We start from the raw sequence: 27,006 nt of genomic DNA on the forward strand, positions 1-27,006 counted from the left end.
GATTCGCCATGTACCAGCAAGTATTTTCAGGCGCTACGCTTGACTATCTTAATGTAGTGCATGCCTAATTTATTGCTCCGCTTAAGCTCCTACCTCTGCATCTCGCCTTTGAAGGGTTGAATTCCGTATACTCGTAATTAATCCGATTCGCATCGAACTTTGAACTTCAAACCGGGGGAAGATGAGGCCTGCAAAAGCCCCGGATAATAACTTGATACAAACTAAGTTAATTCTCCTGCTGCTTGAGTTTAGACTCAACGGCAGCCGAGCGGGAGCCGAAAGTGGCAGAGGTTCGATAGCCGAGGGCGCAGTAAAATTCCCGCGCAACTGTCCACATCATGTAGATGGGTTTCAGGGACTCGAATCCATCTTCATCGTGCCACAAGAGACCTAGAAACCGTGTCAGGCCCGTCATGGACATCACCCGGGCGCTGTGCCTGACGCCGGCATGTCTTCGCCTCGCGTCTGACTTTGCGAGCAACCTCTCGCCGAACCACGCGCAGCTCGACGCTTGCACCGACTTCGAAGAGATTGTCTGCGGTGGGTGGAAACAGAGCCATGACCTTCGGCCAGACCAGGGCCAAGTAAGTAGGTTCTCCGTCGTGAGCGACGCTGGAGACGACACGCTTCGAGCTATCCTCGAAGGCCCTTATCCCGGCGAGTCAAGCCACTCGCACTTCTTGCCCCGGAGCCTTGATGCCACGGCTGTCTCCATCGACCAGGCCAACTTTGAGGACATGCAGCGTGCCTACAATGCCTGCATGGACGTGACAGCCATCTCCAATCTCGGTGCCAAGCCCATAGTCGATCTGCTGGACCATCTCTCCGAAACCTTCGCCTCACACAACCTGTCCGACTCGTTCGCCTATCTGGGGCAACTAGGAATCTCGCCCATAGTTATCGTCCACGTTGACAGCGATCCGAAAGACCCCGACGTCCAAATTGTTCACATAAGCCCCAGCACAGGCATCGGGCTGGGCTCCAAGGATTACTACAAAAAAGCAAGCCTCTTGGCCGAGTATCAGCATACGATGGCACATGTTCTCAAGACGATACATCCCATGAATATGAGCTCGGGCGACTGGGCCGAAGAGGCAGTAACCGTCGTCCAACTCGAGACTCGCATTGCAAACGTCACTCCCGACCTTGTTGACCTCAGGGATGTTGAGGTGAGATCTTCGCCGACCTTAACCAGCACTGCACACTATCTGCACTTGACTGACAACCCTTGCTCATCCTTAGCACTCAATCGACCGTATGACAGTCCAGGAAGCCTCCCGAATGATCCCACAGCTCAGCGTGGACCGAACGATCTCATCACTGGCCCCTGCCAATCACGCTACTGCTGACGTTATTGTCCAATTTCCCACTTTCTTGCGAGATGTCTCGGCGATCCTCTCCGAGACACCGCTCGAGACTTTACAGGTATACCTTCTGTGGAAGGTTATCCAAGCCTTCGAAAATTACATCATAGCCCCCGAGGCTCTAAAGCCGTATCAGCGGTTAAAAAACAAACTGCGAGGACGAGAGCCGGATTCCGCGGCCGAACGGTGGCGTCGGTGTCTATCGCAAGTGGATGGTGACCTCGGCTGGATCTTGAGCCGTTTCTTCATCGACAACACGTTCTCGGCTAGAGACCGCAACCTGGGAAACCAGATCATTGCCAATATTAGGAATGTCTACTTTGACAAGTTTTCAGCAGTGGCTTGGATGGAAAAGGTCGTAAAAAAGGCGGCAGCGGAAAAGGTCCGAGAAATGGAACAAAAGATTGGATACCCATCCGAAGTGAGCACACAGAGACACCCTCCCACTCAGAGACACCCTCCCGATCCAGTCAACCTCAATATGCCTAATCAAGTACCACAACTGACTCCTGGCTTAGGCTCCCAATATCACAGACCCTGTCTCTTTGCGTGACTACTACGCCGACATAACCATCTCGGATTCTTATTTCGTCAACATGATTGCCGTGGTGAAATGGGGTGTAAAACAGCGCTGGCTACAGCTCAGCAAGCCGACGGATCGCAAAAGATGGGCCATGACAGCTTCAACCGTGAACGCCTACTACGACCTAGGCCTCAACGAGATCGTGTTCCCGGCGGGCATTATGCAGCCGCCTATCTTTCACGGCGACCTGCCGAGCTACGTGAACTACGGAGGCTTTGGCGCCATCGCCGGGCACGAGATATCTCACGGATTTGACGTGCACGGCCGAATGTTCGACTCGCGGGGCCGCAACTTGGACTGGTGGACAAATGCTACCTCAGAAGAGTACAACCGACGCGCCGGCTGCTTTGTGGACCAGTATAGCAACTTCACCGTCCCGGTAGGGAAGAACAAGACAGCGCACATTAACGGCAAGCAGACACAGGGGGAGAACATAGCCGACGCGGCTGGCCTTGACGCAGCCTTCGCCGCATGGCAGCGGGTCCGCAACGGCCAGCAAGACTTGGATCTGCCTGGGTTGAATAACTTCTCGCACGAGCAGCTTTTCTTCGTCGCTTTTGGGAATCTGTGGTGCATGAAAGCAACACCTGGTTCTCTGCAAAACCAGGTGTTGACTGGTGTGCACTCGCCCGGGTCAGTGCGGATCAAGGGCACCTTGATGAACTCGCGACAGTTCCGAGATGCTTTCAGCTGCCCGACCAGGGACCCCACTTGCGAGCTGTGGTAGGTACCTAGGTAGGTAGGTACCTAGGTAGGTAGGTACCTAGGTAGGTAGGTACCTAGGTAGGTAGGTACCAAGGGAGGCAGGTAGTTGAACACGGAACAGGCACTCCATTGGGCAATATACAAGGCAATTATTGAGTATCCGTTCTCGTTTACACCCCATGAGTTGGTGACTTCTCGGGCCCCAAGTTGAGCGCAAATTGTGCTCTGCTATTTCTGAAGGGGTGTACGAAATTGAAATGTGCTAGCGGCCCAGCGGATCAGTACACGAACTCTTGTCCCACCAGTTTCTCGCTCAACTTCCATAACTTCTCGGCCTCCACCAGACTGGTCCCCCACGGCTTGACTGTATCTACCCATGGATCGGCGATATGAGAATCCTGGAGGTACGCTCCGCTGTGTGCTTTGATGAACAGTATTATTAGCAAGTTTGTGGGCAATGAGCAGGAGGACATGCCTTACTCTTCAATTCGGGGTGAAAGGCGGCATAGACGTGAGTTGCGACGCCTTGTTCCGGTGTTTTCGCCTTAAATTCTTCCCATGCTTCCCGATTCCCGATCGCTTTGTCGGCATCACCTGAAGCGAATGTTAGCACCGGTGGCATGACTTTGAAGCACCGAAACTGCGGATGCATGTGACTGGACTCACGTAAACCCGGGAGGTCTGTTGCCCAATCCAAGCTGCCACTCAGACTAGTCTGCGTGATCACCCCCGGATGCAGGCTAAAGGCAAGCAACAACCCGCTCTTTGGCTTTAGCTTCTCGGCCAAGGCATGTGGGCCACTCTTTGGTCCCAGCTTCTCGGCCAGGGAAAGGGCGAATAGCATGTTCGCCGTCTTGGATTGGCCATAGGCCCGCCATTTGTTGTAAGAGTCGCCGCCCTGCAAGGCAAAAGGCTTGTTATCAGCATCCAATCATGCAAGCCATGTGACCTGCCCAATGTGAGGTGGACGCCAGGGAGTACTACGCACGTGGAAATTGTAGTCATCGAACCGGAATGGGCCCAGACGGTGGCCATCGCTGCTGACATTGACGACGCGCGGCGATTTGGAGGCAAGAATCTTTTCCATTATCAGGTTAGTGAAAAGGAAAGGGCCCAAATGGTTGGTGGCTAGTTGGCTCTCGAATCCGTCGGGAGACACGGAATAGGGGACTGCCATGATGCCAGCATTGTTGACCAGGACGTCGATGGCGGGGACATGGTCCCACGAGTTGACCTGGTTCGCGGCTTCGCGGACCTTGGCAAGTGAGCCGAGATCTAGCTCCAGGGCCCGAGTGCGGACGTGTGGAGAGGATTGGGCAATGGCGTTGGCTGTCTCCTTGGTTTTGCCCGGGTTGCGGCTTGCGAGAATAAGCAACGCCGGCTACGCCTTGGCAACCGCCAGAGCAAATGTGGCGCCCAGCCCGCCAGACGACACTCCAGTCACCAGAATAACCTTGTCCTTGATCTCGCTGGCCAGGTCATCGACCAGCGTAGAGGCTGTTGTGTCGGCGTTGTACCAAGAGGCCATGGCTGAACAAAGGAAATGATGATGGTGATGGTGATGATGATGATGATGATGATGATGATGATGATGATGATGATGATAATGATGATGATAATGATGATGATGATGGTGATGGTGATGGTGATGGTGATAGTGATGGTGATGGTGATGATGATGGTGATGGTGATGGCGATGATAATTATTAATTACTGATTCAACGTGGATAGGTACCTACCTCAATCAAAGACGATAGCTCTTCGACACCGTATTGAGGTGAGACCACCAAACAGAACTCTCGAGGCCAATTATACCCCCTTGTGCGCGGGATTCGGAATGCCGATACGGGGTCGATCGACAGGCTAATTATTATTGCGGGTGCCCCGATGAATTCTCCTATTATTAGTTCCTTGAAAGGTTGCAACACTGCCTTGATCCGTGGGCATTCCTTTAAGCTATGCGCACCGATACGCGCCGATACGCATTGATCGATAGGAAAGTTGGTAATGAGCCGCCCTGCTCTCTAGGTTCGCTGGGAAACATACGCCTCATGATGCGGTGGCTTGGATCCCATTATTGATGATTCGACCCATGAATGAAGAAGATGCGGGGTAAAACTGTCTGGAACAGGGCCTGCTTCTACACCGGATCAGCGTTACACCCACCAATTTATTAACTGACCTTTGTTGTGTTACGGATGCTTTCGTCGACCGTGTTCATCTTCAATCGTTCTGTTGGTCTCTCCTTCGTTTGGCTAGCGCTGTAGGTAGACTGATGGGCCTTCCCTCGTTTAGCTAGCGCTGTAGGTAGACTGATGGGCCCCTCTATCGCCCCCCGCCCCCCGGAACTACCAGGTACTAACTATGTATTATTCACCTGATATTTTACTTGGATACCCCTTAATTAAATATCGTCGCCGACTCTTGCCCGGGAGCTCTTCTCCAAATCACTTTCGTTATTCTTATCTTTCTTTTTCTTTCCTTCTCATTTCGACTTCATGCCTGCTAGTGGTCACACCCTACTTTGCTGTTCGTATTGTGCCGCAGTGGCCTGCCTAGCCCAGGGTTGATGCACTGCACCCCGCACAGAAGGCCAAATTAGGTGTAAATATTGAACTTTAGAACTTCAGCTGCATGCAAAACCCCTTGTCATCACATGATAATGTGCCCTTTTCTCGTATCCTCACCAAAACGGGCTCTTGGCCCGATGGCCGTCTGGCAGCTGTTGGCAACGCTTGCGATAGCTGCTGCTGCCTGATCTATGGCGGGAGGCCAAACCTGTCACGCTTGACGGCCAGCCCATCACCGTGATGGGCCCCATTTAGATAGATACGGATTTCGGAGAGGGGATTTCGGAGAGGGGATTTCGGAGAGGGTAACTACAATGCAGTACAAAATGAAGGGCACCTCCCTAACTACCTTCCTACCTAGGATCTTTTGCAAGGAATTATCGTCCCGGCGAAAACCCATACTGAACAGAGAAAACAAAGCATTTTTGCAGAGTTCCAGCGACCCCTCTTACAGCAGCCAGTCAACAATCGCCAAACAACAATCGTCAAACAACAATCGCCAAGCAACAATCGCCAAACACAAGTTACACAACGTTTCAAGCCTCAAGGATGCAGCTTCGCCTCGTCCTCACTACCCTTGGGGCGCTTTACGCCAGCACTCTCGCGGCTGTTGTTCAAGAACGCGTCCCGTTAATCGGCTCGTTTGGCGTTTCCGAACAGGACGGTTGCCCGGCCGGGGAGAAGCTCATCGTCCAGTTCGCCGAAGGCGACGGCTGCGGCGACTGCCGCACGTTCTACACAGGCATCGTCTACAAGTCGATTGAGGCCTACAGCATTAACCAATATTGCACATTGACCGTCTTCCAAACCCCCAACTGCTCCGACCCAGGCATCCAGTCGGGCGTCGGCTGCTGGTCCCCAGAGGGCGGCATTGCCGGCTACAAGTTTGCCTGTCCCTATTGGCCTCCGCCTCCCGAGTCGTATGTGCCGGGCTGCAACACGGACTAGACCTACACCTAGATGAGGTCCGGCAGCAATGAAGAACTCGGTCGTGTTGGTGTGATTGGGGAGCGGGATTGGGTGGCGGCAAGCATGTGAGAAGAACACGGAAGCAGAACCTTCTCTTTCTTTGGGTGGGAAATGCATGGCTGTAGGGCTTGTAGGAAGAAAGTCTAGATATCTAGGCCATGGCGGAATATTTATGAGCTTAGCCGGTGGTGAGAATAAGATGCGATCATCTCATGTTGCCTGTCTCGTTAAGATACTTGTGTTAATAATGTCTTATTCGGATGGAGTTTTCGATGCCAGTTCTTTACCTTTCATTCAAGTCGCTTTAGATCTATATACCTATGTATGGATGTTGACCAGGGGTTCAAGGGCCGGGTAAGAAGGGGGCTGTTTACACCCTTACCCAATGTAATCTAGTGTACTTTTTTTCCTTTTTTTCTTGGCCTGCCCTCCCTCAGATCAGAGGGCCGGTTACGCTCTTTCCTTCTTTTCCAGCCACTCTTTAGAAACCACGTCCTTTTACCCTGAATTGAGATCCACAGGCCACATAGTAGTGCCTTTTCTTTGTTGTTTTGACTACCTGGCTATTGAATCCTGTACACGTACTCTGTAAGGCTTGCCTGCGGCTCGCCTTGGTGTTGTTTCTGGTTTGTTTTGTTGTGGTGCCTTTTCACCCCTTCAATGTGGGATCAGCGTAGCATGCCCAACAAGCTGACTAGCTTCTCCTCAGCGTGCCGTGGCGTCAAACGAGTCGGAGTCCTGACACCCTCCACTCTGTTCTCGACCACCTTTAGCGTGCCAGTTCTTTGAACCCACCTTCCCCAGAAAGTTCACTGACGGCAACGTGCAACTCCCCCAATAGCCTTCCCAAATTCATGACTCCTTGTCTCAGGAGGTCCCGCGATAAGAGTGTAGCCTCATCTTCCTCAAGCTCCAGATTGCCCAGCCTCATCCCCGACTTTTCGCACGTCACACCCTCAAACACGTTCCTAGGAGCCGCACCCATATGATCATATCCAACCACATGGTATCATTGTCCTGGGTAGGTGGCAGTGAACAGGAAATAACTCCATAGGCCAACCCTACAGCCTCATAGACGCCAATAATCTGCTTGGCGAGAGTAGGCATCAGAAGCAGAGCGTGGCGGTCGAAGCGGCAGTGGGGACATGATGTTACAGCGGCCCATGTGGTGTAGGGGCGAGCGAAGAGGTTGATCACGGACGAGAAGTTGGGGGTTCTTACCGAATGCAGAGTTTCACGGGGGGCATCGTTTGCCAGTAGCCGATTGGACGAGGATGAAGGGAGACTGGAGGGAGCTTCCATGGCCAATTCACCGGCTGAGCTTAGGGATTGAGGCCGCGAAAGGAGAGACATTTCAAGAGGTAACTGAAATATAGGAGAGGAGACGCAGATATGTTGCGAAAAGGAGCCAGTGGAGTTAGGGGGGCAGACAATGAAAGGAGGCTTGAGTGAAGAGACTCGGCAAAGTCGCGAATAAAATACTAGAACGATATACAGGTTAATTAGTCATTGGGTAGGTAGGTTTATTCCATTGCAACAACGCTGGTTCGTACTAGGTTAGTGTATTTAGATTTTGCTGTTTTCAGCAGGGACATTCTCGCTTTCCAGGTGCAGTGGCCGAGAATAACGACTAACCACACACAGGTGGAGCTGTGGGATAATACTAGATGGAAGGGGAGTCGTAGAATGGCTAAGGGTAAGCGGAAGGCAAGATATCGAAGGCCGGATAGTGGAGGTGGGCTTCACATCGGCCAGAGGATCCCGCGCGTTCGCACGTACGCAGCGGCAAGTACTATGGCCCTAACCGCCGAAGTCTAGTGTTGTTTCGGAGACCACGCGTCTCGAGTGTCCTTAGTCCGTGGACCGGTTGATGCCCATTGCCTCGGCACATTAGTATTGGCTAATAAGATGCCTGTATATGAATGATATTATAAGCACTAGATGTACAGTCAAGCAACGACTCGGCCATTTAAAGTAGGAATTGCCAAGGTAAACCACTAATGTGGATCTGGTACTGAGAAATTCTGGTAACACGGTAAATGGGGACAGTCTTCGGGAGGAAACATTTTGACAAACATGGCCCGCCTGGGGGACAGGCCATGGTTGGGTAGTGGTCGATACCTACCTGAGGCACCTAAGGTAGATAGCTACGCTGGATACTTAGGACGCGTATCATGCACAAGTGCACGATCCGCGTGCAAAGACCAAGGGGCGAGCAAAATAGCTTGCACCAATAACAATAATAACAGCAACACCGATACCAGCACCAAGAGTACCAACATCAGCATCAGCATCAGCTACATCTGGCTCGGCGCCGAAGGACGCAAACGGGGGCAAGCAGCCAAAGCTTTGTTCCACCTGTGATTCCTGCCAAGACGCCAAAGTGCGGTGTAGCCACGAGAGCCGACAGTGCCGCCGTTGTCAGTCACATTAAGATTCAATATGTCTACAGTCTCTCGCGGCGCATGGGCCAGCCTCGACGGCTCCAGACAGGAGGGAACGGGTCGAAACAACAAAAGAGCAGGAGAAGAAACACAGATTCTAACCCGTAATACAACGGGGGGGATGCTAGCAGTGCAATGGATCTAGATGTCGTGCCATCCCTGATCCCCTTCCCTGTCGTCGATACCATGCAGCCGAAGTTATTCCACGGTTCAATGCTGGCTCTGAGCTAGGACAAGCCAAGACCTATCACAGACCTGGACTCCTTCGACATAGACTTTGGCTCGCCCGAGTGTGTCGACTTCGGCAGCAGCAGTTCTGGGTCAAGGGTGAGATCCGACTCCAGCTTCAGTTTCGCCGGCTTGTCCATGTGGGACCAGACTGAGCCTTTGGACGAGAGAGTGGCATTTGCCTACCCGACCAGCCTGGTGCTCGCCAGTGCACACTCCATCTTCCCGGGGGACTTGACGGCCGAGCATGGAACCGACCGGATATTTGCATTGGGCGTTATCGACCCCACGCTTGATTTCCACTCGCCTCAAAGCGGCCCCCCGCACCAGCACCAAGAACAACAGCCGCTGAAGGGCCGTCGGTTCACCGAGCCCGACGCGACCGAGCCGGGCGCGTCTATAGAGTCAGAGCCTCGGCCCGAGAACCGGACATTCACTTGCTATGCATCCATCTTGGCCGAGCTTTCCCAGCTGGACAAAAACAAGACGGACGGCCAGGTTTCGACCATCGACACGGTTCTGCGAGTCAAGCCGGGCGTTCAACAACATGCCACGAAGGTTTTCTCGTGCGAGATGTGTACTGGAAACCGCTCCGGTCTCTTGTTGCTCCTGGTAATGGTCATCGATCATGTTGTGCGTGTGCTGGGCAAGATTTCGAGCAGCGCGAGGCCAGTGCCACCGTCGCCGCAGCGAGAAGTGACTTGCGACCGGAACAGCAACCACAACAAGGATGACGGCAACGGCGACAGGACACTATCCCCGCGCGCGAAACCCGGCAGCCATGGACAAAGAGGAGGGGCACTTGTCGGCAGCCTGGGGGTGGCGCCGTAGAGTTGCAAGCTGCTGGTCGGCGAACAGGAAGTTGTGGGGCACGAGAAAATCGACTTTCTGAAGCTGCTGGTTCAGGGCCGGCTGGGTAGGTTGCGTCTCACGCTGCGGCAGCTAGCTTGGCAACTGATGACTCCTTAATTAGGTAGGTAGGTATCTACACAACGGTTTGTGTTATGCGTGTTTGCTCAGGGGGATTTTGGGGGGTGGGTGGAAGAGATTGGATAATTGTCGAGGGCCAAGTACAGTAATTACCTTGAGAGCTTTAGGTAAGGTAGGTACGTAACTTGAATCAATTGTGCAAAGTTAATAGCGCAGTATACCGTCGTCGCTAGAGATTCAACGGCGAATTCCGGGCAGAGGGGCTGAAAGGGGTTTGCGAATACGCTGGCCAAAACAAGGACAAATGAAAATAGCCAATGCCGGTTGAGGTGGCGTTGCGTCAAGAGCTCGCCAAGGACTGGGGCAACTCCAGGACATAAAACCTGACTAGGTTAACAGCGGCCGTGGCCATGGCGATGTAATTTATCCCACAGGCCGTCACAGGGTCGCTGACGTTCTGAGAACACGGGTTGTGAGAGATACAATGCCGCTGCAGCCCGCGCTCTGTAAGTTTCTCAAACTCAGCAGTGCCCCTTGGGTCCCAAGCGGTTCTGTGTGCCAAGACCTAGATTGCCAGATAGGAGAAGAGACTAGCGAAATAGGCCATTGCAACGATGCCGGATCCATCGCTTCTGTCCCGTGAGTGTTGAGGGGGTGTCTCATGAGCTCTTCGCGTCTCGGCCGGCTTGGCTCTCGGGCTGTCGGTAGCCGCTGCCTCGTTATCGGCCATGACGTGTCTGCCTCTGTCGCACAAGCGGGCGTGTGCCCAGAATCGTTATCAGCATGATCCATAACGACGGTGCGCGTTCATGGCCTTGGGTGATTCATTTGAGCGCGTGATGAATTCTGCTGTTGGCGCCGAGAGTTGGAAGCAGTCAAAAGGGAAGTCATGTCGCGGTAGCAAACACAACAGCCACGGACCCAAATTTGTTCAACGGAAGCACCCCCGGTTGTTGCTTGTGCTGAGCCAAGGCCGCCAAGCCATTTTGGCCGATGAGGCGAGCAGGACTGAGCGGACCGGTGCCGAGCCAGGAGCTAAGCCATCTTTAAGTCCGGCACCAAGAACCCTGCATACTCCGTACTGTGTTAGTAGTAGTAGTCCTACCTCATTGCGTAGTGTACATATGTGCACTGCATAATATCTGACATCTGCCAGCCTAAGCGGTGCCGATCCCAAGCCCTCAATTTTCAACCGCAGGCCGACAACTACTTGTAAGGTAGATAGGGACGTAGGTACTGTACTACAACACTGCACGTTCTGTATCACCCAGCGCCAAACCATGACCCTATCTAAGACCGTACGTGTGATCGTCGAATATATTTATAAGCCTTAGCTAATTAAAGAGTTACTCTACTACTCAATTTATAGAATAATAGACTGGGTGTTGTTCGGCATGGAGGGTACCTCACCCGGACCAGAACCATTTCTCTCTTTAATCAGTAATTATTTGATCAATTAATATGCGTGCGTGGCGGTCAGACGCCCTGAGAGTTGTTTGTAGGGCTACGGTAAGCTGTGAGAAGCACCTAGTTGTCAGCACTGAATGACATATGCCATTCGGATTCCGTCTCAAAGGGCCAAAGAAGATAATAATCGGGGGCGGAGTTTGATGCATTAATTGGGGTCATGCGCAATCTCGATCGTCAATACTTCAGTACACGAGTAATAACCTTCCCTCCACCCGTGACCCAACTACATGGAGCTTAGTATCATGGGTACTTGTTGGAACAACGCGCTAGTCAGCCACAGATGTGGCGGTGGAGGCGCAGGGGCGCAGGGTCACCGAACCTAAATAAGTGGCCGTAGGCCACTTCCACCTTCCTTCTTAGATCTACATAGACATCAACGAAATCCAACACTTGAACCACCAGTATACGGCGCGCAGCGCGCCCTGTTGATTCCAGTACCGGTACCTGGTGATTCCAACAGTACTGTTCCTGCCTCAAGCTTTCAGCGACGCCAACCAATCCTCGGCACCCACAACTTGGGCCCTGCTCGGAAACAGGCCAGCAGTTAGAGCATTGTGCAGCGCCACGTTGCTATCAGCACACAGGTCCTTGAGGGCCACAAGGTTGAAATCGCTATCGAATGCTTCAGCAAGCGTGGACAGGACCACGCCACTGGTGGTGATGCCGGCCAAGACCAGAGTGTCGATGCCCGAACCCCTCAGAATGACGTCCAATCCACTACCGCTGAAAGCGCTGACGCGCTTCTTCTCGAGCTGAATATCGCCCTGCTTGGGCGCGACAGCTGGGACTATTTTTGTTTCTGGGGAGCCTTCTAGAAAGGTGCCGGTTTTGATGGCGACATTGAAAGTAGGATTGTTGGGCGCTATCTCGGGATAGCCTGAGCGGAAGGCGACGGTGGTGTAAATTACGAGGTCAACCAGGGGGCGCGCCGTGTCAATTGTCTTGGCCAGAAGAGGCAGAAAGACGGACGGCAGCACGAGGCCGGACACGAACCCAGCCTGCACGTCCATGACCATGAGCGCCGTTTTACTGGTCTTCTTCATAGTTTCTATCTTGATTCTAATTAGTTGTGGACGATTGGGCGAGTTGGAGCGTCTGTTTTGGGATCCGGAATGTTTGAAGTTTGAATGACAATGCAGAAGAATTCAAGCCAGAGTGAGAATTCCAATTTCCAGGTCGGCGGTAGTTTATATCTTGCCCATTTTACACCTTCCCGCAGTTCGGGCCCGGCTGAGATCAAGTGTGCACTTGGAGTTATCTGTATTTTTCTGTTAAATCCCCGTAACCCTTGTTTGTGGGGTCGAGTGTGTTGCCGACAGCGGCCCGCATCCTCAGTAAAGAGGCAGAGTTTCGCTGACTACCCCGTTATGTCATCAGAATGGTGCTCCACGAGCGCTAATAAACCCACCGAAAGTTCGAGTTTCCAGCTTGGTTGCCCGACTCACTCCGGGCCGGGCCAGTTCCAACTTCCCGGTCATTGGGGAGGCTGGTTTTACGGCTTCGTCGCACAAACGTGCAAGGAAATCACCGAGCTCAAGACATATCACGAGTAAATCAGGCGAGCACCTAATTATCTCGCTGCTTTGTCAATATTATCTGGCCCTAACTCGAGGGCGAAGATTAGAGAACACCCTCCGCCCGAGCTTACGTCACCTGGAGCAGCCCAAATATGTGCAAAGAGTGACACCATCACATGTACGAAACAATTAAGATCTTAGCTAAGATGAAGAATCATTATCTACATCCTTAGGTAGGTACATTTATGTGCATCCGGACGTCCAATAATCAATCCGGAACCCGCCGTCTAGGACGATCCCAAAGCGGCCACGGTGCAACTTGGTCCATTGGGTTTGGGCAATGCCTGTTTATTTTAAGCTTTCTGCGACGTGAATAGGTGTGTCTCAATGTCTCAGCTCGAACCTGGGTGCTCCCGAATGAAGGTTGGCGTAGTCTGTTCGTCTCTTAGCAATACTCCGTAGACTGGACGTGCTGGATCAACTTGATGGCGGAATTTTTCCGTCTCCAAAGAAGGTCATTTCTCAACAAATGCACCGCCCGCTGTGCGGGCGATAATAGGGATCTCGGGGTCCACATGCAAATGCCCATCGACGATTCCACCAATCGCGCTATCTGTGCGAGCGTGAAAATGATATTTAGATCACGAGCAACAGAGGTTAGGCTGGGTTTTTATGAAAGCGTGGCCCGCGAAGTTTCTTGCCATGACTAATAAACTAATACCATCCCCCACCCCCCACCCGATCACCCCTTTTACACCAAAACACTATATCTTTGAAAAACGACTACGCAGTCAATTTTGAAGCTATCCGTATACCAAATATATCAAAATATAGCTAATTACATGCTCAATCATAATAGCGAGCAGGAAGCTGCGTTACACGGCCAGATCGGGTCACTCTTACCGGCAAAACCTCTTCATCTTCTTCATCTTCGTCATCCTCTTCATCTTCAATCTCTTCAGGTTGCGGCTCTGCTTCAGCCTCAATTTGGGGCTCTGCGGGAAGCTCACCGCCTTGTAAAATAGTACCCGAATCCATAAATCGCTTATTTGGATTGGGAATTTTGCGTCGTTTTTTTGGCTTCAGCCTTTCCAGCTCAGCCTCAAGCACCTCTATGCGAGTCTGCTTGATAATAAGCTCCATTTGAAGCTTTTCAACGGCCCGAGCCGCTTTCTCAAATTTCCATCTTGTACCTGGACCGCTTCCTTTGCCCAAATCCTTGACCTGACGCCCTGTAGTCGGGGCGTTAGGGGTCCCGGTAAGTACCGGGGGATCGGGGGTCTTTTCTTTGTCTTGCTGTATTTCTGGGTGCCTCAGGGCTTTTTGCCTACTAATAGGCCAGTTACCAGTCGTTCGGAATGATGATTTGATGGTCTTTTCCGTGAATGCTTCCTCCCTAGCAACTTTATAGCAGCGAATAAAGTTGATCTTGTCCACTGGTGCTGAGTCCGTTAGACTCGCCAATTTAGCCAGCCCACGTCTATAGTAAGCCTTGGCCGCCTTGAACGGTCCGTTGTCAAGCGCCTGTATGCCGTGAGAGCTGTGGGCCGGAAGAAAGCATAGATATACGTTGTTCAGGAAGCACATCGTCATAAACTCATCCTATATATATACTATGAGATAACTGGGCCAAAGAGGGTACGGGACTTGTCTCTTACAGTTGTCTGGTTACCGTGGCCATCGAGAATAATAAGCCGGGCTTCAAAGGGGTATTCCAGTAGGGCGTCAGTTTGTGGAAGAAATATGTCCTCAAGCCACCTGATCGCTATTTGGTTGTCAGACCACCCCTTTTCAGTGGTAACGAAGCGCCAGGGCGCAATTTTCTCCATCTCCTGCTCAAACCAAGAGGTCTGAAGGTCTTTTCCTTTAAAAATAATGCCCGGATTAAGTAGAGTACCCGTAGCACCGATGCATTTAATCATAGTGGACCAGCCGCGGCCTTGGTCGCTTTTTAGGAAGGGTTTCTTCGTCTCTGAGGTCCCTAGGACCAATGAATCAAGCCCTATATAGCATTAACATAGGAAGAGACAATAGGCGTTGTTTTCTTACCAAAGCCCGCCATAATACCGGCCTTATCGATATTGAAGGTAAGCCGAGGACTGATCCAGCCGTATTCTTTCTCCCTGATGTCAAAATACCAGTTGACAGCCTTAGGAGTAAAGCCGTTGAAGCGAGCTGCTTCCATTCTTTTGCCTACTTTGCTTTGAATAGCGGGATTCCGGGCTTTAAAGCCAGTAATCCAGTTCTTTCCAATAGGCTCTAAATCGCCTACTGATTTGCAGAGCCTTTCAGCCATGCTAGAAACCTGTGAATAGGAAGGCGCATAGCCGAGGCTCTCTTGCTTGATGATCCACTCCACGAGCCGCTTTTCTTGAGGCTCTGTAAGCCTAGGGGGTGTTTGAACGCTCTCTTCTTTGGCCGGGATGCCGTTGAGCCGGTTGTTCAGTGTTGTGTACGGTACGCCGTGCTTTTGAGCAGCCTGACGAATAGAAAGCTTGTTATCCGTTACATCTAGGTAGGCATTCGCCATGTCGTCTTCGGTGTAGGTAGGCATTGTGGCAGTACAATATAATACACACTCATAGGTAGGGACAAGAGAACACAAGGAACTTAAATTACGCTTTATTTGCGAGGCGCCAAAGAGATTTGTAGGGCCCATGGGCTGACAAATCTATATTAAGCTTAAAATATATGCATGCAGCTAACCAAATCCGTCATTGGCTTGTGAATAGCTTCATAATTGACTACGTAGTCGTTGTTCAAAGATGTAGTGTTTTGGTGTAAAAGGGGTGATCGGGTGGGGGGTGGGGGATGGTATAGCACAGCTAGCTGAGACGCTCGAAACGTCTAAGATCAAGGAAGTTGGCTTATTTGGCATGGGGAATGTGAAGGTTATTCCTTAGATGGGTACAGCGCTTGACGACGGCTCTTGATGGCGGTCTATGGGACAGTACAGGGGCGACAGCAGAATAGAGAATCATTTATAAACGAGGGAGATGCCCTCTTATTTTCTGGCATGATCTATCATCTTGCAGCCATGCATCACAAATTGAAGCAACTCTGATTGATCCCAACCTATCTGCGAGCAGCAGCCAAAGCCTCTCTGTCCGCCGCCAACACTATCTGTATGCCGGGCCTATTGATGCAGCGGTCCCACCAAGCGCCGACAGCTTTGCGACCGAGGATGACGTCTCCATACCCACACGCAAAGAGCCTCTGGATTAGGGGGATGTAGTAGATGTCTGCGAGTGTGAAGTCTTTTCCAGCCATGTAGTCGTTGTGTTGCAAGAGGCCTTCTGCCACGTCGAAAAACGCGTTGATCGACCGTAGCGCATCTGCGACAACGGCTTCATTGGGGGGCAGCCCCATGAACCTCTTGGCAAATTTCTCAAATGCGATTTTGCCTGCAGAGTCGGCGAAGTAGAGTATTTCTGCGGACTGCGCCTGGTCAAACAGGGCGACGGCTTCGACGTCAGAGTCCGGGGGCAGGAGTGGAAACGAGTACTTCCTCGCGAGGTATTTGCAGATTGCGCGACTCTCGTAGAGGGTGAAGCCCTCGGGGAAAACGATGACTGGCACTTTGCCCCACGGGTGGCGCTTCATATGTTGGTCTGACTGTGGGTGGCGGCGTTAGCAATGGAATAATTACCCAATTAATCGCTTTTCATCGTCTTCGGGGATCCCGTTCACCCACCTTCTGTTCCCCCTTTTGCAGGTCGAGAAGCACGATTTCGTAATCCGTAAAGCTGCCTTCGGCAAGAGTTAGGCGGACGCGATCGGTGTTGGTGGAACCGCGAGCGCCAAAGAGAGTAAAGGCCGGCATTTTGGAGAGGCGAGGGTTAACGAGTTTCGACACGAGTCCAGCGTTGTTGGCGATGTTGACGAGCCTTGGCATTGCATGCACGACCGCCAACTGAATAGAGAAGAGACTGGGCCAGCATGTATGTAAATACTCAATGCAATCGAGGCAGGGAGGCGGCCTCGGCTCGGAATGGAGCTTCGGCAATCGCGCAGGTTGCACAAATGTTCGAGAACTGCGTAAGGCTGAGGAGTTCAACCCCACGCATAACTACGGAGTATTATGGTTGGTGAGTTCGCTTTCGCTACCCAACCAAGCTAGTGCTGCTCACAGGGGTCTTACGGGATGTGTGGGGTTTGTCTTTTCCGCCATCCAATAGAGTCCCGATCGCTCTCCACCCCAAGAGATTGTCGGCTTGATTTCTTCTGCAACAGGGATTGGAAGCCTCGACCAACAGACCATCTCGGCTCAGGTGGCAGTCATAAATGGCCCCCAATGGCCCTTGGTAGGAAGTGGCACTGGCTCGCGTCTTGCTCGCGACTTGCTCGCGACTTGCTCGCGCTACCGGCTCGCGTCTTCCTCGCGGCGACAAAGCGAAATCCATCTATTACTTGGTTCGTTAACTCGGATTTCTTGCCCGTTCCGCATCTTTATCTCTTCCCTACATACAGATTACCCTGTTGGGCCCCACACCCCGCCTCAACATGGCCGGAGGCCAGCTTGTCGCCCGCAAACAGAACAAGCAATCCACGACTAAGGTGAAAACGGGCTGTGCAACCTGCAGGTCCGCCTCAAATCCTATCCCTAGCCTGCGATCATTCTCACTCACGAGTAATAGGATAAGGAAGATCAAATGTGACGAGAAGAAGCCATTTTGCCAAAAGTGTATCAGCACTGGTCGTACCTGCGAGGGGTACAAGTCTCCCTTTAGATTCTTCACAAGTCCACTAAATAACAACGGCCACGCTGGCGCCATCAAGTCAAATGCTGCCGGCGCTCTGCAACCCCGCCAGCCTACCAACTTGACCGAGATAGCACTCCAGGATGTCGAACTTCTCAATCGCTACTTCTCAACCAAGACCATGTTCGACGTGAACCTGGGCTGTAGCGAAGAAGCCAAGCAAGTTCTTCAAGCCAGCCTGACTCATCCGGCAATACGACATGCAGTCTTATCTCTAAAAGCTCTACGGGGACATGTCGAGTCGTCCGGCGACGTTGCAGCGTCTGTCACACAGCAGACGCCGGGCTATGAATATGGCACCGAGCAATACTGCATAGCTTTAAGAGGTCTCGCTTCAAACCTGTCTTCCCTTGGCTCCGACGGGGTGAAATCGGCATTGCTCTGCTGTCAGATCTTCATCAGCATTGAGCAAGTACGGGGGAACTACGCTGCCATGGCCCAACACATCATTCAAGGACTCGGGATCATGCAGGAATATCGGGCCAGGCCGAATCTTATTGCCGCGGATAACCTGGTGCCAGCACGCAAACGTCCGCTACCTTTCCTAGATGTCTTCATCATCAAGCTGTTCGCTGCACCTTGTAAGTTTGTGGATCTTCCCGCAACGGCCGACACAAACGCAGCGGCGGCTCTTTGTCCGACAGCGTCGCATCAGCAGCATGTGGAAGGTAGCAGTCTTCGGCCAATTGCACCTAACATGCGGCCGGGGCTTACGAGGATCGCTGCCTCGGCGATTGAATTCCTCGACAAAGTGTCGAGTCTCGAATCCGCGGGAAATGCCCTTGGGCTGCAATCTGAGAAAGGAGCTTTGATGGACTCGCTAGAATCGTGGCTTACTGAGCTTGAACTGGCCCAGGCAGAGATGGCATCTTCTGAGTTACTTTCCGTGTCTTTCATGCGCCTTTTCCATCAGATACTGAAAATTGTCATCCTGCTGGCACTTGACTCTTCATCTGACCTGGAAGCCGAGCTGCGGACCGAGAACGACCGGTTGAGGAGAATAGCTACAGCCGTAGGCGAAGGAGTTGGGGTTTATAGAACGTCCATAGATAGGATCCGTTGTGGTTGAGGTAGCCAATTATTCTTTGCAAGGTGGCGCGCAATCTTTGCAAGGTGATGGCCCAGTTCCTGTCCATCACTTGCGCATCGCACTCTCAGCCTGTCGCACCCAACCAGGCACTTAGCGCATTTCCGGCAGCTAGGGAAGAAGCTAGACTGCGGTGTCCATAGATAAGAAGATTACGCCGGGCTTCCGCTTCTGGAATGCGGACCGAGCAAACCAATTAGCGGCTGCCCGTCTATGACCCGACTCCTGACATTGAAGAGGGAAAATGGTGGGCGAGTCCATAAATAAGCCCGCAACCCCGTCCTTTGATACTGAAGCATCCATCATCCATCTGCAAACTCAGAAGACGATTGCAGAAAGGCACTTGACTCATCGGTGATTATGCATTTCCTCCTCCTCGGCGCAACTGGACGGACCGGCCGGCACGTCGTATCTCAACTGCTCGCCCAAGGTCATACAGCGGTGGCCTTGGTTCGCGTCTCCGGCAGCCTCGCCCCTCGCTCTGGACTCACCGTCGTCACCGGCTCCCCGCTGTCAAAAACCGATATACAAAGCGCACTGTCCGCGGCACCATCTCTGACGCCTTTTGCAGCCATCATCACATTGAACACAGTCCGCAAGTCCGACAGCCCTTTCGCGCCTCAGGTCTCGGCCCCTCGCTTCCTAGCCGACTCGTGCGCAAACGTCTGTGAGGTCCTGGAGGACGCCGGCGTGCTTCGCATTGTCGTCATGTCCACCGCAGGCGCCGGGGATTCATGGCCCAATCTGCCGTGGCTATCAAGGGTTTTCATGGGCTCAACCAACATCAAGTACGCGCTCGAGGACCACAACATCGTTGATAGTGAGATTCGCAAGACCAAGATGGATTGGACTCTTGTAAGGGCTTCGAGGCTGCGCTTTGAGGAGCAGGACGAGACCTCGATGACGATGAAGACTACCGATATTAAGATCCTAGATAGCGTAGGGTTCGGGATGCGAATAAGCGATAGCATTCACATCGGTCAAGTAGCAGGATTCTTAATTAAGGTCGCTATCGAAGGACTTTATATAAAGAGAGCTATAGTAATAAAAAACTAGTCTTAGTAGGGTGTGACGAACCCCTTGATTCTACTGGGCGGACTGTAGGGACGGGGTGCCCTGGGCTAGTCCTAGGTGTAAGTGAAGTGTTACGAATCTGTAAGAGAAGGCAGGTACGCCTGATCAAGGTGGTCACAATAGGAGCAACAAGCAAGGCGAGCAATGACTGGTATTGGCGTAAGACTTCAACCTGGCCTGAGCTAAAGAGGTGTGCGAAGGCCATGGTCTATATACACGTGAAAGGGGTTACGAGCCATCCTTGCGTGGCCAGGGTGGTAGTGGCGATAGTGCGTGGCCCTGGTAGGGGTGGCGATAGTGGCGATGGTGGCGAGGGTGGCCCTGGTGGCGGTGGCCATGGTGGCTACGAAGGTGGTTTCCTTACAGAAGGAAAAGCGTGGTCTTACTATCTATCTGTAGATCTTAACAAATTCTTAGTCGGTTAACATACGCTCTATGGATTTAAATAGGCCTTCAAAGCTTCTATATTAGTTTAAAGTTATAGCTACGCGTATGCGGTGCTTATCAAATTATATATAATTAAATACGTTAATGTAGTCTTTGACGTTATTATTCCCGACCTAAGGAATACACCCAATTTTCATATTTATCTAATTACAATTCTACGAGTTCTTCGTCAAATTGAACGTACTATTTTACATTAGAAAGCCTTAATCCTTCTACGCTCTAAATTTTAGCTATACGCATGTAGTCATTATTGTGGCATTTACGAGAATTACACCTAGGTACGGACAACGCGTTTTATCGCGGGGTCGGGCGCCCGTGTTGGGGATGATGCCCTTTCTTCTAGGTTCTGGCTTCGCGCGCGAAGGAAAGCGACAATTTTCTCAAGAGATAGCAGGAGTAATGAAGCCGCTAAATAGTGGATGGAAGCCACTAAACCCACTAAATGTTTTGGCTCATTCCTTAACCATTTTCAGAGCGACGCCATAAACTACCAAACGTATTCTTTTCCTCTTCCTTATTTTTATTCCGTACTACCCATAATGCTACCGTACCACCCATAATACCACCTATTATTTTCACCACTCCCACTTTGAATCCAGCAATCCAAACGACGCAAACGAGTAGTGGAGGCGAAGAAACACCCAAATATACTCTCAAACAGTTCAACTCAGAGTTGAAGCGTCTTTTCGCCCACGTTTGCAAATCGCTAGAGCCCGAACATCGTTCCGTCGCACTCCGCGAAATTGATACATTCTTACGAAGCGCGCGGAAATCGGGAATCGGAGAATCTTATGGCGGTATGTATATTCTAAATTACTTTGCTGCTATTACAAAATAACAGATCTTTTCCAGGATCCCAGGACGGTACCCAGCACGACGATCGTGGGGACGGTACCCAGCACGACGATCGTGGGGACGGTACCCAGCATAACGAACCCTTTCGACACGGCAGCGTCGCCGGATCTCAACACGGTAGTGTCGCCGGATCTCAACCCGGCAACGTCGCAGGACCTCAACCCGGCAACGTCGCAGGATCTCAACCCGGCAACGTCGCAGGATCTCAACCCGGCAGCGTCGCAGGATCTCGACTCGGCAGCGTCGCAAGATCTCAACACGGCAGCGTCGCAGGATCAGAGGACGACATCAATACCAACGATAGTGATGATGACGAGGATGAACTTGGTACAAGCAGCGGTCGCAAGAGAATTGCTACATCCAGTATCGAGCCGAAAGCCAAACGGCAGAAGAAAGTCGAGGTGTCCACACTTAGCCAGCTTGTCGAGACTCTTCAAGCCCGGGCTCCCCTAATTATTAACCAGGAGTGCTATCAGCCCTGCTCCGTCGTCCAGACCGTTAGCAATAAGGTTCTGGAGCAGCCCGAGATGGCCGACCGAGAAAATGAAATTTTGGCAGTCCTCCTACTACTCAGCCACATATTTATCGGGAAAGGATTGGACAACTGCCAGTCGCTGTTCAAAGAGTACTATATAAGGCGTAAAGAGTTGGAGACCGTGTCGACGATATCGACAACCATTTCTTCTGAGCTCAAGGAGTTGGGCTGTACGACACTATTCCGGTTTGTATCATTATGGGGCTTCATAAAACTGGAAGAGACTGAAGGTCCAAGGTGTAGAGACTTGCGGCACCTCAAGGCCCACCTCGAGCTGGTCCGGATTTGGGAATCCATCAACTTACAGGACGCGACCCGGTTGGACGAACTCAAAATCCTTCGCCGTTCTGAGACCTTCCAAAAATTCCTCACCGACAAGAAACTCGTTGGTAAACGGGTCAGTACGCATAAGTCACAACTAACATCGTTCGTTGCACACCAATTGGGTATTACCAACAAGAAATTCACCATCACTGCCTCTCGCTACAAACCCCTTCTCACCTTGGTTCGGCATTTTGGAGGAGTATTGGCGTTCATACCTCGGAGTAGGCTGCTTGTACTCTTCCGTCGGGTACGTAACGTAACAGCAAAAGAAGAAGAGCAAATACTTTCCACAATCATTACAAGGATGACGCAGGAGTTTCCTGGTATCTCCGACCTCTGCTCTGAGACACTACGCAACATGGTGGAGCCTATCCTTGAAGAGAAGGACCTACCACCAACTTTGGGCCTCACACTTCTAAGCGCAGAGGAAATTTCAACGTTCCAGTCCAAGAGCGTATGGGAGATGGTGATAAATGGAGCCAATACGAGCCCTAAACCAAGGGTCTTCGAGTTGCAAGACGAGGATGGATCAGAGGCTAATAATGGAGACGGGGTTGGGGAGGAAAGCTTCTTCTCCGATTCAGACTAGAGCCCGCCCGGAGTATGCCGAAAGGGACATCACATGTAAATTTTACAATAGCGGTTTTATTTATTCATTTCCGTAGCGCTTATCGGTGACTTTCCGGGACGTTCAATTCCGACGCGAAACCAAGTACTGGGCCTTATCCGACCGTGAGACATTCCAAGGCTGGAGGATTGGGCATTATGTGAGACTGGGATCACGGCCATTCCATCTAGCGGAGTCCAGGAAATGCGAGGTCTCGTCCTTGGATTTAAAATTTCATGGCGGCGCTAGGAGGAGCTGAGAAATAGCTTAACGCCACAGCATCAACATCCTCCAAAAGACAAGCAAGGACCGGTCGCACGCTAAGAGCGCGGAAATCCGGTCCAGAAAGCGTCTTAGGGAGGTTTTAAAACACAACAGGACCGAGAACTTTGGATGGCGCCCTGAATTCCGGGTAACCGTCGGTTTCGCGCACATCATTTGGGAAGAAGACGAATGTTGGGCCAGGTTTCTCGGCGAATTTACCTAGGAGACGCGAATCCAGAACTCCGGACTTTCTACCAAGGTCGTCTCCTCAGGGCAAGTGCAGGCTGACGTGAACAACATCACATTCCCTTCAGATGCCTTCTACATCTACAGGACTAACGAGTTCAGGGACTTCTTGCGGGGTAACATCTACAAGCATCTTATAGTGGTCGACACCATCAGAGCTCTATATGGTGCTAGACAGGTCACACCGTTGGAGGTTGCAAGACTACATGGGTTGCTTGTCCTTAGTCTACGCCACTTCATCTCGCACCTCTGGCCAAATGAAGCCTGGATGCTCAATACCCCGCTACGCCGTTCCAACATTGAAACCAGGAAGCCCGGCTTCGGGTTGCGAGAAACGATGGACCGGTTTGGCTTCGGGTTCTTCCACCATGGCGCAGTCGACTGGAGAGAGTTCAAGATCTCCAAAGAGTACATCGACAGTGTGACTCTTCCGGGCTTCCAAGTCGTCACAAGGTATCTGCCTGTCGTCGAGTACCAGGAGACCCGGTCCTTCCTCGACGAGCTTCTAGAGATCATTAACGACCAGACGCCCAGAGAAGTTTCCGAATTTGTTCTCGAGAAATGCGTCCACCTGATACTCTAGAACTATCGCCAAGTGGCGTTCCTCAAGTTGCTTGGCGAGAAAGTAAAACAGCCCCCAACGCCCGTCAGTGGCCGTTCTTTCTGTCTCGAGGCACTACAACTCGAGGCTAGGAAAATCGGTAGGGAGGTCGCCATAGTGAAGGGTAACAAGTCCTTCTTCAAAAGAATGGAAAACTTCTTCAGCTGGACATGGGATAAGGGAGAGATCGGGTTTAAACGGGCACATACTGACAAACTGTCGTTCCGGACGCTCTACCACGCGGCCGCTGATACTCTCAGCAGGAACGGTGGTACTTTTGCGACGGCCGAACGATTGAAAGAGATAACTCGTATACCATTTCTTTGAGCAGCACAGCGCGCTACCATACCCAGACAGCAACGGCTCGTTGCAAGAAGTCAGTAAAGCTGGTGTACGGATGTTGCTCATCTTTCATCCTTTGCAGGCTGTCGATGCCGTACCGTGGGGAATACCATTGACAACCATTGCGGGAGTAGTCATCAGGGTGAAGGATGAGTACGCTATTGTAAGGGCTCCTGCAGCAGTACCAAGTTGTTTAGGCAGGGTTACCAGCGCCGATACCGCGAAGGCTTGGATCACCCACGGGCAAAGCCTCGCCCACTTCAAGTAGTTGGTTGTCTTTCGTATCTCTTATTCTACACACACCACGCGCACGCGACCAACCCACTCCTTTGAAGCGGGCCCCGACTTCACCCCTTTGTCAATGGCCCGCCCTGCACTTGGTCATGTATATACGCAGAGGCCGTCGCCCCTCTCCTTTGCGAGGGCCATATTGAAGTCTCTTATTGTTGCACGCGATCGAAGTTGACAGCGCATTGAATTGTCTGCTCAATAGGTCTAAAAGTACAGAAAAGAACGCTTCCTTATACTCATGGAGAGAGGGCAAGGGAGGCGTTGTAATCAGCCCGAAAGAGGGCATTCCGAATGAAATGAGGACATTCCGAGTCAAGAATGAAGGAAATAACAAACAATGAAGGAAGCTCAGAGGCATGTCAACTAGGGCCTGTCTAATTCTATGAAAAGTGGGTCAATTCTAGACGACACTTATCAATACCAGTCATTGCTCTCTCACTTCAGTACCTTCATTGTGACCACCTTGATCAGGCGTACCTGCCTTCACTTACAAATTGCAACAAACATCTATCTCGTTGGGAACTCGTACATCCACGAAGCTAGGGGTATCCGTATCTTCAAGAAAGGATTGGCCTGTGGGCGTCTCTGAGGGCCTACTGGGCATGGAAAAATGTGTATGCATGTAGGGGTTTGAAGATGGTGAGGAAGCGAATAACCCGAACGTACAACCACCGTTGCTCCTAGAATTAAGTCAGGTGGGGGACTTTTGGAACACCCCTGCCTATGGAACAGCCCCTGAATCGGACCCCGCACAACACCACAAACTTCAATTGCCAACAACTTTGTCAATTAATTAGCTACAATGATGAAGTCTTCAGTATCGGATTCTCCTGATTCTTCTCTTTCAGAATAACTAAGGTCCTCTCTGCCAGCCTCTCTCTGTGAGGCACGAACCTCCTCAATTCCAGCGAACTGCGTATTAGGGTCGACTTGGACCTTCCTTCTCTTTCGGCCTCTTGTGCGTTCTAGGCTTTTTTCTGCAGCCTCCAATTGATGCGCCGTATTGGCTAGTTGGAAAACCACGTAATCGAAGGCTTTTGCGGCCTTGCGTATGAAAAGTCGGTCGTTGGTAGTCCGTTTCTGGCCGGCTAGAAAAACCTGCTCCTGAATACGGAAATCCTTCGGCTTTTTAGGGGTAAACCATATAGGCCGGCCCTCCGAATTCTTATTTAGAATGGGGTTATGAACCTCTTGAAGGTCTATAGAAACCGTAGAGGTCAGTTGACCAACGTCGCCGTTAGAATTCTTAATAACAAGGCCGTTGCTTAGGGGCTTCCTGAGGCTGACCGGCCAGAGGCCTGTAGCTTTCCAGCCGGCTTTGATATTAGATTCAGTCATTCCATAGACCCTGGCTTGCCGGTAGCATTCTAGTAAGGCCCTCTTTTCAGCAACAGTGCCTTCGTCGAAGCCGGAAACAACCTCGTTATGCTTGGCTCTGTACCGGGCTTTTAGAGGGCCGAAAACCGATAAATCCAGGGGCTGGAGAACGTGGGAGGTGTGGGCTAGTAGAAATAACAGTTGTACGTTATTAGAAAAGGCTAGCCACATGAATTCTTCGGTGGTATGACTACCGTGGCCATCTAAAATAAGGAGGCGCTTCTCCGAGGGGGTAGCTGGCCGAGTCTCTGGAAGAAAGATATTGCGGAGCCATGCGACAGCAGTATCATCGTCAGACCAGCCGTTTTCAGTGGGTTTCCACTTCCAGCCCTTAAATGGCTGTAAATCGCGTGGATACCATTGTTGTTGAAGGCTTCCACCTTTGAAAATGACGACTGGGTTCAAATACCGGCCGTCAGCGGAAATACATTCGATAATCGAGTTCCAAATTCGGTCTCCTTTCTTCTTTTTCTGGAATTTCTTTCTTTCCTTAGATCCAACAACCAGGCCGTCATCTCCAATGCCAGAAGCAATGCCAGTTTCATCCATATTATACCTATGCTTGGCTGGAATAGCCTCCACGCCTGGAGGCTTCAAATAGTCAAACCAAGGCCGGATAACGGCCTCACAGGCTCGATCAGCACGGTTTGCATGGATTCTCCGAGGCCTAATTGTAGAAATAGATGGATTTCTAGCCAAAAACCGGCTAGTCCAGCGTTTTCCGAGGGTCTCGTTATCTTCGAGCATTCTTCTAGCTAGTTTCCGAATTTGGGCGTGGGTTGGAGGGTGACCGAGCGACCCTTGGAATAGAATCCATTCGGTTAAGCGTTCTTCCATAGCCGGAGAAAGCTTTTGATTAAGAATTTGGGCCTTGGAGGCTGGCTCGGAACCACGAACCCGATTAAAGAGAGTAGTAGGGGGGATGCCGTGATTTTCAGCAGAGCTACGGAGTAAGCCGGTTTCTGCATACTCTGCCAGCGCATTCTGCAAATCCAACTAAATATATCGCTTCATCTTTCATTTCTCAATTGAATGGAGAAAAGAAGATAAGTATTGAAGCAGAATTGGTCGAGTTGCAAGCGATTGAAATAGGTGAGTTGGGTGGCGAGCGGCAAGTCCTTGATGACAAACCTTGTTCCAAATCCAGGGGTGTTCCATAAGCAGACCACCTGACTTAGTGAAACTGCGCTCCCTCTTCCATCTATCCGGCGATGTACCTCTCATCTTGGGCCGCGTTGAGAATGCAGGACTGGCAAGCCATCAGTGTACTGACGTCGATGAAGTTCAGGTCGGCGAGTTTGTCACCGTTGCGTGCCAGCTCGGCTTCATGTAGTAATACGGAGTGTAATATCAGCTACGGTGTTATTGTCGGGATCATGTTCTGGCTGTCCATATAAGTTACAGTCCCTGCTCTGT

The 27,006-nt window shown here is 51.5% G+C and overlaps 9 protein-coding genes across 9 annotated transcripts; 6 read left to right on the forward strand and 3 right to left on the reverse strand.

Annotated features, from left to right (window-relative positions):
* Window positions 1-413: 413 nt before the first annotated feature.
* Window positions 414-2,674, forward strand: B0T26DRAFT_861663 (uncharacterized protein; the record flags this gene model as incomplete). The annotated part of the gene is made up of 3 exons (XM_060447754.1): window positions 414-1,169; window positions 1,243-1,785; window positions 1,883-2,674. The coding sequence occupies 3 exons, from the start codon at window positions 414-416 to the stop codon at window positions 2,672-2,674; spliced, it is 2,091 nt and encodes a 696-aa protein (XP_060293631.1).
* Window positions 2,675-2,930: 256 nt separating this feature from the next.
* B0T26DRAFT_755407 (retinol dehydrogenase 13) lies at window positions 2,931-4,180 on the reverse strand (the record flags this gene model as incomplete). The annotated part of the gene is made up of 5 exons (XM_060445956.1): window positions 2,931-3,073; window positions 3,133-3,246; window positions 3,319-3,550; window positions 3,641-4,010; window positions 4,038-4,180. The coding sequence occupies 5 exons, from the start codon at window positions 4,178-4,180 to the stop codon at window positions 2,931-2,933; spliced, it is 1,002 nt and encodes a 333-aa protein (XP_060293632.1).
* Window positions 4,181-5,912: 1,732 nt separating this feature from the next.
* B0T26DRAFT_608705 (uncharacterized protein) lies at window positions 5,913-6,122 on the forward strand (the record flags this gene model as incomplete). Its single annotated transcript, XM_060435863.1, has 1 exon — window positions 5,913-6,122. A coding segment is annotated over one exon (210 nt), but the record flags the coding sequence as incomplete, so codon positions are not given.
* A 2,145-nt stretch (window positions 6,123-8,267) lies between these two features.
* B0T26DRAFT_679619 (uncharacterized protein) lies at window positions 8,268-10,060 on the forward strand (the record flags this gene model as incomplete). Its single annotated transcript, XM_060440375.1, has 7 exons — window positions 8,268-8,298; window positions 8,456-8,611; window positions 8,889-9,682; window positions 9,722-9,779; window positions 9,837-9,840; window positions 9,940-9,960; window positions 10,027-10,060. The coding sequence occupies 7 exons, from the start codon at window positions 8,268-8,270 to the stop codon at window positions 10,058-10,060; spliced, it is 1,098 nt and encodes a 365-aa protein (XP_060293634.1).
* Window positions 10,061-11,639: 1,579 nt separating this feature from the next.
* On the reverse strand, window positions 11,640-12,544 carry B0T26DRAFT_724582 (isochorismatase family protein). Its single transcript, XM_060442701.1, has one exon. It carries the CDS (start codon window positions 12,304-12,306, stop codon window positions 11,737-11,739), a length of 570 nt encoding a protein of 189 aa, XP_060293635.1. The 5' UTR covers window positions 12,307-12,544; the 3' UTR covers window positions 11,640-11,736.
* A 3,152-nt stretch (window positions 12,545-15,696) lies between these two features.
* Window positions 15,697-16,848, reverse strand: B0T26DRAFT_724588 (glutathione S-transferase). The gene is made up of 2 exons (XM_060442702.1): window positions 16,475-16,848; window positions 15,697-16,395 (listed from the first exon to the last, which is right to left on the reverse strand). The coding sequence occupies exons 1-2, from the start codon at window positions 16,673-16,675 to the stop codon at window positions 15,856-15,858; spliced, it is 741 nt and encodes a 246-aa protein (XP_060293636.1). The 5' UTR covers window positions 16,676-16,848; the 3' UTR covers window positions 15,697-15,855.
* A 435-nt stretch (window positions 16,849-17,283) lies between these two features.
* B0T26DRAFT_743412 (uncharacterized protein) lies at window positions 17,284-18,609 on the forward strand (the record flags this gene model as incomplete). Its single annotated transcript, XM_060444252.1, has 2 exons — window positions 17,284-17,363; window positions 17,418-18,609. 2 exons carry the CDS (start codon window positions 17,284-17,286, stop codon window positions 18,607-18,609), a joined length of 1,272 nt encoding a protein of 423 aa, XP_060293637.1.
* A 378-nt stretch (window positions 18,610-18,987) lies between these two features.
* B0T26DRAFT_743413 (uncharacterized protein) lies at window positions 18,988-19,683 on the forward strand (the record flags this gene model as incomplete). Its single annotated transcript, XM_060444253.1, has 1 exon — window positions 18,988-19,683. One exon carries the CDS (start codon window positions 18,988-18,990, stop codon window positions 19,681-19,683), a length of 696 nt encoding a protein of 231 aa, XP_060293638.1.
* Window positions 19,684-21,522: 1,839 nt separating this feature from the next.
* Window positions 21,523-22,524, forward strand: B0T26DRAFT_724596 (uncharacterized protein). Its single transcript, XM_060442703.1, has one exon. The coding sequence runs from the start codon at window positions 21,531-21,533 to the stop codon at window positions 22,449-22,451; it is 921 nt and encodes a 306-aa protein (XP_060293639.1). The 5' UTR covers window positions 21,523-21,530; the 3' UTR covers window positions 22,452-22,524.
* The last annotated feature ends 4,482 nt before the right edge of the window (window positions 22,525-27,006 follow it).

This window comes from Lasiosphaeria miniovina (genome assembly GCF_030549165.1).
Source record: "Lasiosphaeria miniovina strain SMH2392-1A chromosome Unknown B0T26scaffold_6, whole genome shotgun sequence".
Lineage (NCBI taxonomy): Eukaryota > Fungi > Ascomycota > Sordariomycetes > Sordariales > Lasiosphaeriaceae > Lasiosphaeria > Lasiosphaeria miniovina.